The sequence below is a fragment of the Pteropus alecto genome, unplaced genomic scaffold, assembly GCF_000325575.1.
Source record: "Pteropus alecto unplaced genomic scaffold, ASM32557v1 scaffold24, whole genome shotgun sequence".
Classification (NCBI taxonomy): Eukaryota; Metazoa; Chordata; class Mammalia; order Chiroptera; family Pteropodidae; genus Pteropus; species Pteropus alecto.
Window position 1 is genome coordinate 12346736 of NW_006439192.1, and position 16488 is coordinate 12363223.

General features: G+C 33.9%; 1 protein-coding gene across 1 annotated transcript in view; it reads right to left on the bottom strand.

Annotated features, from left to right (window-relative positions):
- DLC1 (DLC1 Rho GTPase activating protein) overlaps window positions 1-16488 on the bottom strand; it is a 343953-nt gene that overhangs the window by 176503 nt on the left and 150962 nt on the right. Inside the window, exon 5 of the mRNA XM_006916352.3 lies at window positions 4231-4264. Within this exon, the coding sequence (XP_006916414.1) occupies window positions 4231-4264 (34 nt within the window). The remainder of the gene's footprint in view (window positions 1-4230; window positions 4265-16488) is intronic.

Consider the following 16488-nt stretch of genomic DNA (forward strand, 5'->3'; position numbering starts at 1 on the left):
AGGACGAGAGGAGAGAATGATTGTCAGAAGCTGGAAACTTGTGTGGAAAGGGCCATCTCAGAGAAGCCTGCAGTGACTCCTCAGGAAGCCCCACTGGCCCCCTATTCTCGGTCTCCTGCTGGGGCTCCTCCTGGTAGTGGAATGGTGAGGACAAAAAGGAGGGCAGCCCATTGATTTTGCTGACATCAGTCAGCCTCTGGGGTACAGAGCCAAGAGGAAGTAGGGTAGAGGGTAGATCTGGGGACCCGAACAGACATAGTACAATAAATAATACTGCATCCGGATTACAAATGGCTAGGTATGTCAAACAGAAAAGTTTGACTTTATCCTGTAGACAATAAGGAGACAGAGAAAATGTTGAAGCGGGAATTTATTTGATCAGCTCCTGCTTTTCAAGATAACTTTGGTGACAGTGTAGAGAGTGGACTGATCTAATGATAGGTAAAGGTAGGGAAACAAGTCTGGACACTCTTGCGAAAGTCCAGTAGGAAGTGGAGGGCTGCATTAAAGTAGTGGCAGGGAGAGTGGACAAGAGATGATTAGAAGGCAGTGTTGACAGGATTGTGTGCAGGAGGCGAGGGAGTCCAATTAACTTATAGACTTGGGACACAGGGAGTCATAAAAAAATAGGACACAGAGTATACTTTTCTCAGGGATTAATCTTGGTAAAAACCGAAGATTATCTATTCACAAGAGAGAATTTCAGTCTAATAGAGACAATAATTTCTAATGAAAGGTTAAATATGACCAACTCTGCCTATACTGTAATAACCTCCATCTGAACTAACTCACTGAGAAGTTTATGGAGAAAATGGTCTCTTTCTTCCACATGGACAGCTGCTTAGCTGGTAATTGGTGCCCCGAGGAAATGGTTAAGAACTTTTGGAGCTGACATGGGCAGCAGTAACACAGCTAGCTTCTCTTTGGCTTGTACACATGGTGGTTACAAGCACAATTAATTATCATGAAATACGGCTACTATTTTTTAGGACTTCTGTGTGCCAAGCATTGTTGCCTTACAACAACAGCATGACAACTTCCTTATTTAGACTGCAGACATGGGAAAATGAGAAGGTTAAGTAACTTGCTGAAGGCCACACAGATAGGAAGCAGATGCATTGGAGAATATACCAATGACATTACATTGGGCCCAGTCTTTAGGTGCATATAGACTCTAGTGGCATAACAGAAGTTATATAAAAATATTACGTGTTGGATATGTTGATACTTGTGTGATTAATTCTAATTTTTCTAAAAACAAATTAAGTATACTCTATTTCAGATCCTGAGAATGTACATTCTGCTACAGAGTTTCCTGAAAATGGTATTTTTTTATTTGATTCTTTTTCTGAGATGCTTTCTGAATAAGCTGGGCCAAGCAATTCTCATTGAGAAGAGGAAAAGGATGCTAGCCTCGTAGAATATTTTCAACAAGAGTTTGAGTTCATGCAAAGCAAAGACCATGCCTTATTTATACTTGCTTCCTGGATAGAAACCTCATACGATGCCTAGTACATGTCGCTGTTCAATAAGTATTTGTGGAATGAAGGAACCAATAGGAAGCTGTTTCAAAACTGTTTCACCTCGGAGTTTTTTTGTCATCACAAGGTGGAAGAAAAGCAGCAGAATTGATTCCACGAGGCTGCATTTACGTAGCAACATGGATTAAAATAAAAGATGGCCACTTAGAGGACACACAAGGACAACGCAAGTGCAATTCAAAAATTATTAATGGAACGTACCCAAAATGATTTTGTTTAGAGCTTCACAAAGCCTGGTGGGGTTGGTTCCAGTTGGCTGGGATGAGAGGTCACACAGATTAAAAATAGGCTTTCTTAATAAGGAACAATAGGCTACATTCATTTAGCAAGACAGAAAAAAAATGGCAGGCCTTAGGGGCGGGTATGAAGCTTAATCCTATTTAAGAGCTCAATTAACCCTCAGAAGATTGAGTAGGTCCTCTGCCTTCGTTGCCATTCCTCTGTCTAGTAGAGCTTAAAAATAGAGATTCATAAAGATAAGAATAAAGAGATTTACATTTGTATGTAAAACACTCAAATATTTTTAATATTTTAAATAGGGCATCAGAAAGGTTAAAAATACAAGAATCAGATTGCTTAGACTGTTATGGTCCTTTAAAACTTTTGGGATAAATTATATTCTCTTTTGAATTGTCAAATCTGTTACCATTATTAACAAAATATTCAAATATAAGCCTTTATTGTGACATATAAATTCACTGACTTTTTAAAAATATCATTTCTTTCTTGTATTTATATCATCGAACGAAATTATATTTCCTCCTGAACAAATCACATTCTCAAGAAATCTAAATCAAAATTTATTCTGGAGTAAATTCCAATCATTTTAATGTTTTAGTATATAGAAGCCAGGTTCTGCTCAAATCGTCCATCCTGGGTTAAGCCATCTGACATGGGGCATCCAGGGCCCTGGGGCTGAAGTAGGTCATATATATCAAGTGGATTCTATGTATCAAAAATCGTCTTGCAGAACCTCTGCAAATAAAATTTATCAATACTTTGCATTTGTGCCCAGCAGTATAGAAATGACCCAAAGAGATCATTAAATAAAGAATGACAATTCCATGTGTGTTTTTCTTGTTGTTATTCTTGAGGAGGAAAATTTTCGAGATTATAATAAACAATGGTGGTTGCATTATGTTTATACTATATGTTTAATTAGTTCTTTGTTATAATAAAATATCTTTAAAATATTTGAGAAGCTTGATAAAATGAAGTGCTTCTCCCTATCAAACTAAAGTCATTTAAGTGGCAGAGGGCAGACACAACTCTTTGCCTCTCCATTCCCTCAAGCAATGGCATTTTGTTCCCTTTTTCTCTTTCCCCATCAGCTGAGAATTCGCATCCTAATTTTCTCTGGGGGATATGAAAGAATTTGCTGATATTTTCGAACAAGAGGACAGTTTAGCTCTGTTATATACTTTGCTTAAATTGCAGTTAATCTTGGGAATTACAGAGAATGTCACAACTCAAGATAAAGCATGACTTTGGCTAAATTCCTTTTCCTTTGTGATGCAAATAGTCACTTAACTATCTATTTCTTATCCTAACTAGACAGCTAACACAATCTATTTAAGATATTAGAGCCCAGGAACTGTATTTTAAATTAGTTTAATATTTGCTACTAATCCATGTAATACCACTATATCGTTAATTGGAGTTTTCCTCTTGAACTGACACATGATGACAGTTTAATATTTTCTTTGTATTTTGAAAGGTTACTTTTCAACATATTAGAATAAAGAAATCAGGCACAGCCTAACATGAGAGAAAAATTTAGCCATGGATGAATATAAATCATAAAAACTTTTGTGTGAAAACTGTCTAGTGGCAAAAATAAGATCACTGAACTAGAAGGAGAATATCTCCTATATAAAAATCATATCAGACAATTTCTAATGCTTTAGTCACTGGAAGTCATAATATCTTTTAGATACTATAAACTTTTAATATGGTTCTTAATAATCACAAATGTCTAAGAATTAAGTGATGTGCTTCAAGTCTGGTAGCATACCTTTAGTTTGTTTTTTTTTTAAAAACTATTGTTACTACACAGAAAACATGAGGTGATACTGAGGAAGATCAACAGATTTTTTAAAAAGCACATAATTCCACCAATTAAATCTAAATTTTCATATTTCCATGTTTCTCTTTAGTTCTTATCCATTTTTTCATAATACTGTTAAATAGTTATAATCATAGCACAGAGCATAGAAAAATAACTTTTTCAATACAATTATTCATATAGCTTTACAATCATATTTTTGATGGTATAGCATCAGTTTTAAATAAGTACATCTTTTTCCATAACTACTAAATAAACTACTTAAAATTAAAAAGTAAATCTTGGTAATTGTTAATAACTGATTTTTAAAGACCATTCTCCAGTACACTGAACAACATCTATTTCTTTTCTTCAAGACAGAAGTTTTGGTTGCAGTTACAACTTGTAGGAGGCTATAAGAAGCACAAACATCTTATTTTAACACAATATAATGCTATATTAGAAAACCCCATTTTTTTCTTACATTTTGAGCAACACAACTTATTTTTCTGTAATTCGACAATAATATTTTCCCAGAGATTGATGAAATTTATACATTTTAGACATTTAATAAAATATCTATATGAAGATGAAATTTTATTCTAAAATAGATAGAATGAAAAACACAACCAGATGTCAACTTACCAGCTTTTTCTTTCTCGGAAATACCTGGAATACCCTGAAAAAGAAAATGAAAGTCATAAAATTGTGATATTATTAAGAAAGAAACATCAAATAACATTATTAGGAATAAAATGAAGTACCATAATGGAGCAAAATTAAATAGAACTTGAATAGAAAAATGGGAGAGCAGAGGATCTGAATAGACGTTTTTCCAAAGGAGATATTCAAATGCTCAATAGGTATATGAAAAGATGCTTAACATCACTAATCATCAGGGTAATACAAATCAAAACCTCAATGAGATATTACCTCATGCTTGTTAGAAAGGCTATTATCAAAAAGACAAGAGATAGCATGTGTTGGTAAAGATGTGGACAAAGGGGAATTCTTGTGTACTCTTGGTGGGAATGTAAATTGGTATCGCCATTATGAAAAATAGTATGAAGTTTCTTCAAATTTTTTTTAATTAAAACAAATTTTAAATTAAAAAACTACTATATGATCCAGCAATCCTACTTCTGGGTATATATCCAAAGGAAATGAAAAGAGGATATCAAAGAGATAGTTGCACTTCCATCTTCATTGTAGTATTATTCACAATAGCCAAGATATGGGTGTGACATATATATCATATATATTAATATATAATGTATATCATATATACGTGTGTGTATATATAAAATTCTATATAGATATATAGGCATGAGAAAGAAGAAAGTCCTGCCATTTGCAATAACATGGACATTTAGGGCATTATGCTAAGTGAAATAAGCCAGACAGAGAAAGACAAACACTGCATGCTATTTATATATGGAATCTTAAAAAAAAAAGAAGGAAAGAAAGAGAGTCAGAGAACAGATGCCAGAGCCTGGGTGGGGGTTGAGGGTGAGCAAAATGGGAAAAGAGAGTAAAAAAAAAAAAAAAAAAAAAAAAAAAAGAAAAAAAGAAAGAAAGAAAGAAAGAAAGAAAGAAAGAAAGAAAGAAAGAAAGAAAGAAAGAAAGAAAAAGAAAGAAAGAAAGAAAGAAACAAAGAGAAACTCATAGAATCAGAGAGTAGAAAAGTAGTTACCAGGGTTTGGAGGTGATGAGCGTTGGGGAAGTAGAAATAGGGAAAAGTTGGTAAAAGGGTACAAACTTTCAGCTACAAGATTAATAAGGTCTGAGGATCTAATGTAAAGCATCATGACTATAGTTCATAACATAAATATATAATTGATAGTTGCTAAGAGAATAGAACCTAAATGTTCTCACCAAAAAAAGTAAATAAGTGAGGTGATGAATGCGTTAATTCATCTAGATGTGAAGAACGTATACATGTACAAATTACCATGATGTACACTTTAAACATCTTATAATTTTAATTGTCAATTATATCTCAATAAAGCTCAAAAGAAAAAAAAAGAAAATGAAAGTTATGGAACTATTAGTAAGGTTACTAGACCCAGCAATGATAGAAATCATCATGTAATTTTTTCTTCTCTGAAGATAGACTCATACTATTCTTAAAAAATATTGGCAGTAAATGAGACTAAAACACTCTTTGAATTTGTGTAGAATTTTTGTAGCTCAATTTCTTTGTCCTATTTTGAAAGGCAGAAAAAGTAAATTGTTTGGTCAGTCTCTGGCATTTCAAATCTCTGCCCTGTCCTTTCAAGGATCAAGATCAGGATCAGATTCCTCCTTTGTAAAATAGGGAAATCAACTCTGCTTCACAGGGCTGCTGAGAGGATTAACTGTAGTAGTTTCTATAAAGCACATGAGGTCCTTAGGAAAAGGTTGCTCTTCTTACAGTTTGTTACTAGGGCCATTATTGGGGTCAATGTGTCTAAACCTTTCTCACATGATAGGTTTAGAAATTTAATTCCCAGTAACTATTACCTATGACTACCATCTTTCTTTCTCTCTTCTTTGTCCTTCTTTGTCTTCCTTCCTTCCTTCCTTCCTTCCTTCCTTCCTTCCTTCCTTCCATCCTTCCTCTCTTTCTTCCTTCCTTCCTTCCATCCTTCCTTCCATCCATCACAGTTTATAATGGTTCTTTCTCATTTTTATTCTGGTTTTAAAATGTGTTTTGATTTAAATTAATAGTTTATAAAGCATAGTACTGAGATTTTACTCAATGCATTCTTTGAGAATATCAGTTATTTGGACAGTTTAGGAGGGCATCTGTAAATTTACATCCTAGGTTCCATTGGTTGTCATGCAGTAAGGTCATGGACGACACTTCTCCTCTCCTCCTCCTCCTCCTCCTCCTCCTCCTCCCTCTTCCTTCTCTCTCTCTCTCTCTCTTCCTCTCTCTCTCTCTCTTTCATTATGGTGACACTGGTTAATGAAATCTAGTAAGTTTCAGGTATACAATTTACCAGTAAGGTATATATATTGCATTGTGTGTTCACCACCCATCTTTAGATTTCTTTCTGTCACCACATATTTGATAGGCGTGAAAGGGGTCAAATACGTGGTGACTATCATATTTAAAACATAGTATTTAGATGAGATGTTTACATGTGTAGTCTACTCTTCGTGGATGTTCTAAAACAAATTTAAAAAATTGACTTTCTGGTTTCTATTTACCTTTGTTATTCGCATATAAAATGCAGTTAGTATGAGGATATTAACTTGTACTGGAAACCTCTTATAAGTCTATCTGACCCAAATCTCATCTGGGATTTGATGCCTTCTACCCTTTAGTGTCTGACCACACAAGACGTCCACAACTGATGTCTTCTCTCCTCCCTTCAGGGTACAAAGTCCTTACAGTTGGGGTAAGAAGAGTAGGCTCAAATGGATAATTAATTCTGTTGAGAGAGAGAGAGAGAGAGAGAGAGAGAGAGAGTTGGGGTAAGAAGAGTAGGCTCAAATGGATCATTAATTTTGTTGAGAGAGAGAGAGAGAGAAGGAGAGAGGGAGGCTTCAGTGCACTTCTGCTATAGGTCAATTTAAGGAAATATCATCAATCTTCATTTCCAGAAATATCAAATATCTTTGTGAGATATTTATGACTCAAGATCCTTGCCGTTGGAATTTACAGGATTTGGAGACTGACGCAGTTTTCAAATAAGGGAAAAGTCTTTCTATGGATAAAAAATAGAGGAGGGCTTTGTTATGGCAAGATTGATTTACAGTGAAAAAGTATATTTTTGACTTACTCTTGATCTCTGTTTAGTTGTTCACTTCTTGTTCTCTGGGTGTAAACACTGACCCTATACCCTGGATAAGGTTCAGCTATGAAGAGACTATCAAGTAAGTGATTAAATGGCGGAGTGGAGGCCAACGCCCAGAGAGCAGGACATTGGAGGGACTGAGCAGGCTTTAAGGATCTTTTCAATATTCTTTCATTTAGCAGAGTCGTCTGATTTTTCCTTCTCTTCTAGAAGAACTTCTTTGACTCTGTATACCAGGAAAGCTATTTTCTCCCTTTATAAGAAAGTTATCCTTCAGTTTTGGTGACATTTGTTTATTTTTTCATGTTTTTTAAAAGAATTTAAAAATTGATTAAAATCCATACCATACATTATACTTTAAGCTTAGCTCCTGGATTTTTCTCCCTGACTGGAGGTCAGGGTTTTTAAATTAACTTTTCTATTTTGTGAGAAATAAATGAGCAAACAACAAAACAAAACAAAACAAAACAAAACAAAACAAAACAAAACAAAACAAAACAGAAACCTTTAACTGACAATATTGTAAAGGCTGGAAATAGGCAATTAAAGGATGTTCATGGAGATAGCGCCTCAGTATACGAATAGCTAACATTTACTAGGTTCTTAGTATGTACAACATACAGTTTTAAGCTTTTTCCCTGCACTAATTGACTCAATCCTTAAGCAACCCATGAAGTTCTGGGAAGTAAAGCAAGTTTTATGAGATCACAGTTAGCAATGGAAGATAGGATACAACCACTGACGCTGACTTCTGAACTCACTAACACTAATTTCGAAATATTAATCAGAGTATTCTGAAACAAAGGAGGAGAAAGGTTTGGAGAGGTCCCATAATAACATATTGACTTAGATCACAAAATATCTATGCAGGAATATCTGTATTAGACATTTGGAAATTGTCTCTCTTCTTATAGCTAAGGCATTTAAGACAAATGAATGTCTTGCCCCAAATCACAAGTTGACCAGCGACAGGGCTTTTCCATGTTTTATTCTATTTTATTACAAAATATTCAACTGAGCGCATATAAGTGAATATTTAATAAAGATGTTAATCAATGAATTGTGCTATGAAGCAAAAATATTTTAGCCTCCATGTAGCCAATGCCAATTACTTTAAATTTCACCATATTCTGAATGATTCTTTCAGCTACCAAGGCTGACTTCCATTAAATAACTGCAATGACCATATTATGATGTGGAGCAAGGAAAGTCAAAGTTGAATAGATCCAGAATTTCATAACTTCTCTTTTAAAAGTGAAACCAGGTAGTAATTAAGAGCTGGATGTTCCTCAGCTGATTTATCTTTGAATATGAGGGAGAACTGTCTCTTTGGAATATGACTTATGAATAATTGATTAAATTCATGAGATTTCTCAGGGATGAAATTTAAAAACCGCTGACATGATTTTCCATTAATTAAAGCTAATTGTTGATTCTTATTACATGCCTTCATATTATCCTACATACAAAAACCTTTAGTAAAGTTTTCTTCTTTGTGGAATTCACAATTCAAGTGAAGATAATACGTCAAAAAATAAAGAATAGGTGAATGCAGTGGATACTAAAGGCAATTATGAGCACCATGGCTGGTGTGACATTAAAAGGAGTAGGAAGACGATTTATAATTAAGACTACCCAGATGGAAATGAATGGTTTTCTTAGGCCTTGAACCTTTGAGAAGGAGGTGTTGGTCAAGAGGATTCTTTTCTTGGCCTTTGACTTCTGAGAAGAGGTATGACTAGATTTGGGTCCATGTCCTGAGGTTCTATAGTGTTATGTCTGTTGCTTGGTAAGAAGTTTTCTATGCAAGCTGCCTGTATAGGCTGAATATATACATATTCATCGAACATTTGTGGAATTAAAATACCAAATTCATATTTGTATGTACAGTTTAAATAACATATATGACTGTTGCTTATGAGAAAGTACCCATAAAAAGCATATTTTTGAATTCATTAGGGGCTTTCGTTAATAGCTGCCATATGTTTCATTTGAACTGTATCCTCAGGAAGTGATTTAACATTTCTGGCAATAAAGCAATTAAACAGGATTTTCCTGTTGGCCATATGGGTTCGCTGTAACTTCATATTTTCTTCTTTCATTTCTCAATGGAACAAAGGAGTGTCTACTAATAACTTCCAAATGAGAGAAAAAAGTAATTCACAGTCTTTTGCTATTCTTTTCTATGATATTCACATGATAGAATAACAATCTTTTGTACGCCTATGCTGACCCTTCAATAGTTCTCCACATGTAAACATTCTCATTTAAGTTAATCCGTTAAGGTGTTTTACAATTGAATTTTTAAAAAGCCACTAAAGAGAAAGCTTTTTTAGTAAGAGGGGAGGAAACAATTTGCTTTCTCTTAATGAGGTCTTTAAAAGCTGTGTGTGGGAGTTTAAACTGTGTGTGAGTCTGTTTGTGTTTTTGGATGTAAAAACCGGTTGGGGAAATGCTGATTTTGACATGCCTTGCAGAAGTGTTGATTCCTTTGGTCTGCAGTTAGGATGGCTTTCTGCACTTCAGGAGGACCTCAGCTGGATACCTTTTAGGAACTTACACTAACTACATAGACTCTGCTATCATAAACAGTAATATAAGTAAAAGATGTCATGTCTGAATCCATTTTAATCCAATACTAATTGAAACATTCTAACTGATCCAATTTCTTCTTGATTTTAGGTAAAAATAGAGTATGACTTTATTAATATGCCATGTCCTTCACTTATATAAATTATTTTCCTATTCGTTTGTTGGAAATGGTACCATGCAGTACCACTGTTCAGAAGGCACTTCGAAAGCCAACCCCTTCAAACAATGAGCAGCTATGACAGACTGAAAGAGTCTATTTGTAGGTTTCATGAAGGGACATTTTTTTTGTCTTGCATTAAAAAACAGCATTACCATTCATTTTGTAGCATTACCATTGCTTTCTCATTTTATAGGTAGTACTTATTTTTCATATTTTTAAAATATTAGAGATGCTCCTAAAGAAGTTTATGGAATATTCTGTTTTGTTCTATAGGAATTTCCTCCATTTGCCTTTTTAAAAATTGCAAGGATCAATGGCAGAGTAACTTGTTCCTTTCCCTTAAAAACAATCACTTTTGTTCCCACAAAAATATCTTACAGAGACATTTCAAAATGAGTAATTACATCCTTAGAAATTTCAGGAAAACCTCCCTCAGTGATGGAACAGCCTCTGTCTTAGAGGAGAGCACAAGAGCCTACTCTGGGCACAATGGACCACAGGAAGAGTTTGGGGATTTGCATTTTTAAAAAAAGATATGAAAGATAACATAAGAGTAAAAAAAAGGTGCATTGGAAAATGAGCTGTTCCCATCTCTGTTTAAAGACTTTTTGAAATCACTCCAGTCTGTCATATTGTTAGCCAGTACAATGATTTCTGTTTGCTTTCATCTGAACAAAGAAGTTCATTTAAAGGCTGTGTCTGATTGACAGTCTGGTATCTATTTTGGTTTACAGACTATCTCTCTAGCTTTGAGAGTCATCATTCTTTCATTGAAAATATAGGCTCTTTTTGGTGGAGGTGATTTAGATATCATTTAGTCTTGTTTCCCAAACTACAGCACTTCGAATACCACCTTTACAACTTTTACTACATATATCACCTATAAATTATTTTAAAATATTTTAAATATTAAATTTAAATGAATTCCTTTTTTACTTGACTTTTTAAATAATAAAAATAAATTCATAAATTTATGAGTTTGAATTTTTGGTTATATATTCATAACACATTAAAATAAATAACTACAAAATTTAAAGTGTTTATCCCTGTATCACCTGATGTACACCAGTAGTCTATGTAATCATACTTTGAGAAACATTCATCTAATTCTTTCTCTATCATTTAACCTATGAGGATGTTGAGATCTAAACTGATAGGGACTTGCCCAGGTTTGCGAAATTCTCATTGGCCAAATGGGAATTAGACTAGAATCTGGGTCTTAAAGCACTGTGCATGGCACAATTATTCATAAGACTGATGGAGTCAAGAGGTCACCAAAACTTTATCCCTCCTAGTGTTCAAGATTCCAATTTAGCTTAGTTTCTCAACCATACAAGGGAAGACAATGGAAATTCAGTTACAGAGGACAAGATAATGTGCTGGTATGCGAACTGCCTTCAAAGTACACGTATATACAACCCAAGTGAAATAAATGTACGCATAATTACCTGAGAAATGTAATTCATGTTGTGTGTCCTTTTTATTTCCAAAAGAAATTGGACATGTCTTATTTGACAAAATTGTCAGCCATACTAAGAAACTTTTTTTTTTTTTTTAGTCAAGATTGCTGACTGTAACAACTGCCTTTACAGTTTTGCACATCAAAATGATAGCTTCTTCTGTCTTCTACGACGCAGAGAACTGGGGTCTCAGCTCAAAATAATTGTGTATGTATTTGAACAAAGACAAAATTGACTCTTAAGAGGTATCTTGGTGCTGAGCATAGGCTCATCTGTAGTCTACCTTTGAGCAGAGGTGGGATAACCCTCCTCTGGATAAGTATGTAAGTTGGGCTTCTGACCTTTAAAAATTTTTTCTTTTTTAAAACACTGGCATTTACTGTATTTAAAGTTAGTGACTCTCTCTTAAACAAACTTTACAGGCTATTTCATTCCATACTCACCTCACATAGTCAAATATTAAATTTAAGCCTGTCTAACTCCTGACAAAACTTTGGTTGAGAGCATTTTTATTTGGCATTATGGTTTCAGAGAAAGATTATTACACTAAATAAAAAAAAAATTAGCAATCTAAATCAACAGGAAAATCCATAATGGACTCTTCTCATCATTTATTGAAATTCTTAATTATAATTCTTCTATATCTTCAATCAATCCACTTTTGAAGAAATTATTCATGACAGAATTTAATACCCATTAAAGATATTTCCATGTCGCAAATTACTTCCAGAATTTAACAAATCATGTCACCTTCCCCAACTTCGTTATTATGAAAGTTTAGTGCTAAATGCAGTGTTTAATTATAGTAACCATAATTACCTACATTTTGGTATAATCATTTTACTCTTTATACAGCTTTATATAATTTTGAAAAAATTTTAATCCTCCTTTATTTGTGTCTTTTGCTGCAAGTTGCACTATTTTTGTAAATATGTAAGTTATATATTTTAAAACATTATCTGGTTATACTCAACCTTAGTAATTCTAGAAAAAGAATAATTGCTGAAGTTCTTGAATATGTTCATAAATTTTACAAGAAAAGTTGCATTATTTCTTCTTTCTTAGATATTTGATATATATGTCCTTCAACATGCAAATTTGAAAAAGTATTCTTTGACTGTTTGGTACAGTGATTTGTATATGGTAGCCATTTAGAAATACTGACTGGTTATTCAAGGTAGCTTTTTTTTTAAGTCTGGTTTATGAAAATTTACAATTAGAATGACTCTTTATTTTTCTTGTTGGACTATGTTAACCAGAAATTCATTTGCACCCCCCAGAGTTAAATTTATGCTATTTTGTTCTTAGTAGTCCTCGAAATCAATTGTTTCATTTTGCCTATGTCCTTATTTGTCTAGCTTGATTCATACTTTTTGCTCTATTTGATTGACATTACAAAGCAACCGTCCCTGCTGCAGCTTATTACTATGCCACTGCTTTCCTTTCAAAGCTTTAATGATGCTCCTCTTGCTTCCTGGAATGCTCAGCTATGAATAATGTGCTCTGAGATCCTCATCTTCTTGTGCTTGATTCTAGTCAATCAGTTAACAGACACATGTTAAGTATCCACAAGCACAGTCTTTATAAAGTGCTGTGGTGGCACGAACAGAAAAGATATGCTGGAAATATAAGTAATCTAACTGTGAATTCAAGATCGAAGACTGAAGTAGAACATCAGAGGTGGATGTGAAGAAGTACTAGTTTCCTTGCTGCCACTAATTAGTTCTATGACTTTTGGAAAGTTTCTAGAACTCTCTGTGTTCAGTTTCTTCATCTGTATAAAAGGGTAGAAATAATACCTACATCTCAGGATTATTTGTAAGGATTAAATGAAATGTTGCACAGAAGGGGATTATAATAGTACTTGTCCCAGAGCTCCTAAGTTTAAATTATTCCGATTGTTGGATTTGTTATTGTGTCATAAAAAAGTAACTACATATTTATTCCGAAATAATGCAAAGAAGCATCATAGGTTGTCTGTCTCTTCCTCTTCCTCTTCCTTCTGTCAGATTAACTTGTTTCCTCATGTTCATTTCTCCTTTATTTATTTTCAACTATTTATAATAATATTTTTGTTATTTAAAAAATATTTCTTTTCCTTGGTCAGTTATTTCCTTTAAGTCTTTTAAAGCCCAGTTTGGAGGTTACCATCTTTAGCCCTCACCTTTAATTTGAATCCTGTCAGTAACTGTTACTAGGTGGGTCTATTCTTTGACCCATAAGGTAAAAATAAGAGACGCTATTCTTCTTGGGTCCTTACACAGAGGAACAGACTCCCTGTTCTGTGCATTTTGGAGCAGCAGGTCCTGAGTGTATATGTGGAAGTGATCCCTGTACCAGAGATGCAGAAAACTTATTTTCTGTACTTATGTGAACTTTGAACTATAGGGGGATATCTGGGGCCACTACTCACATTTAGTCAGAACCCTTAATGGGATTCATCACCTCCTGAATTTTCCCTAAGATAAATTTTGTACATGATTCAGAAATTATAATTACTTTAATCTTTATTATTTTTATTATTTATTATTATATTTACTTTATACTTTTATCCAAGTATATTGACTATTACTTATGTAATTATAATGTATATACATTTATTTGTTTTGTGTATTTTCACTTGGTTTCTTAGAAGGTACAGAGATAAAGCATTTCACTCATATTCGTCTTGAGCAATTTAATTGCTACCAGTTATATTCAAATATAAGCTTAGATTTATATCAATAATTCAAGGCCTGCATGTTCATCTATATACCAAAAAGTTACTAATATTCTCATAGTTTCATAACTTCCAACTTAAAAACCTTTGGCAGAATTAGGCTTCTGGTAGAAACTCAAAATATGTACCACTAAGTCAGAACTACTAAATGAGTATAAATTAAAACTACTTAATAATATGCATAAATCTCTTTATGACATCCTATAGCCTTGTTCACTGAACTGGAATTTACTCTTATTGAATATTACTTTATGTAAGTGAGCTCTTGGTTAGGGCTCAGAAACACTTTTGTTACCTGGAGATAGTCATTGCAGTGGTACTCACTAACAAATTCGATTTAACATACGAATTTTACATAGGCTGTAAACCACGATGCCTTATTTACACCATGACACCAGACTCAGTTAAAACACAGATTCTATTCGATCTGTCAATGTTTTTGGGTGTTCTGCAGTGCTAATGAAGCTCATCACTTCAGACCTGAGAGTGAACAGAATTCATTATATGTGATTGAAAACTAAGAAAGAAATTTGCAATTGCAGAGGATGAATAGAAACTGATTTTTAAAAAAATCACAAGGGCTTTTAGAATGAGAATACTAATCAAATAATAAACAAATGTCTAATTCTTTTGAAGTTGTAAATTGTATGAACATTGAGATATTTTTAAATGTTCTGCTTTTTGAATGGATACATACACAGAAGAGATGTCTGTTACCATTTCTGAGGCACACACCTGAATAAATCCATATAATGTAAGAGGTATCTACCATATGAGGAAGAAAGATGGATTCATTTAGAGATGAACTTGATGCGTGGGCCTTCCAAATGCCCACTTTGATGGTGTGGTAAATATTTTGTCTCTCTAAATCAGAAGGTCAGGGAGCACAACTTAATTTCTTATACCACACTAGGGATTGGAATCGCTTCCTTGCTGGTTAGCTTCTATTCGCTCCTCCAGATTTCCATTCTATTCTGTTGTCTGTGCAGGAAGTCTGACCTGGATGGAAAGGGATGCCATATGCCCTGGTTTGCCTAGTCAGTTTAGCATGTTTCAGAATATTTATCTTTCTTTCTTTTTTTTTTTTAGTAATAGACTTTATTTTTCTGGATCAGTTTTAGATTTACAACAAAATTAAGCAGAAGGTACGGAGATTTCTTCCCCTAAACCCTTGCCCCCATGCAGAGCCTCCCCCATTCTCAACAGCCTCCACCAGAGTGGTACATTTGTCATAACTGACGAACCTATACTGACTCATCATTATCACTCAAAGTTCATAGTTTACATTAGGGTTCTCTCTGGCGTTGTGTATTCTATGGATTTGGACAAATGTATAATGTCGTGTATCTATTATTATGGTATTATACAGAATTGTTTCATAGCTCTAAAAATCCTCTGTGTTCTATTTATCCCTCTCTCATCCTAACCACTGGCAACCACTGATCTTTTTACAGTCCTTTTTACAGTTTCGCTTTTTCAAAAATATCATATCTTTGGAATCATACAGTATGTAGCCTTTTCAGATTGGCTTTACTTACTTAGTAACATGTATCTAAGGTTCTTCCCTGCCTTTCCATGGCTTGATAGCTCATTTCTTCTTCGTGCTGAAAATATTCCATTGTCTGAAAGTACCAGTTTATTTATTTATTCATCTGCTAAAGGACATCTTAGTTGCTTCCAGGGTTTGGCAATTAATTATGAATAAAGCTACTACAAACATCTATGTGGAGGTTTTTATGTGCACATAAGTTTTCAACTCCTTTGGGTAAATACCAATGAGTGTGATTGCTAGATTGTATGGTAAGAATGTGTTTAGTTTTGGAATGTTCATTTTTTGATGACATAAAATTATGAATAGTTGTATTAATGTAAGTCAGAGTGGGTTTGCCCTTCTAGTTCCTATCTCACCTAGTAGTGTGTGAGATGCATGTGCAGAGAACAATTCTCACTTTAATATACAGTCATATCTGAAAGACAACTAGCGATTGCTAGATTGTATGATAAGAATGTGTTTAGTTTTGGAATGTTCATTTTTTGATGACATAAAATTATGAATAGTTGTATTAATGTAAGTCAGAGTGGGTTTGCCCTTCTAGTTCCTATCTCATCTAGTAGTGTGTGAGATGCATGTGCAGAGAACAATTCTCACTTTAATATATAGTCATATCTGAAAGACAACTAGTGATA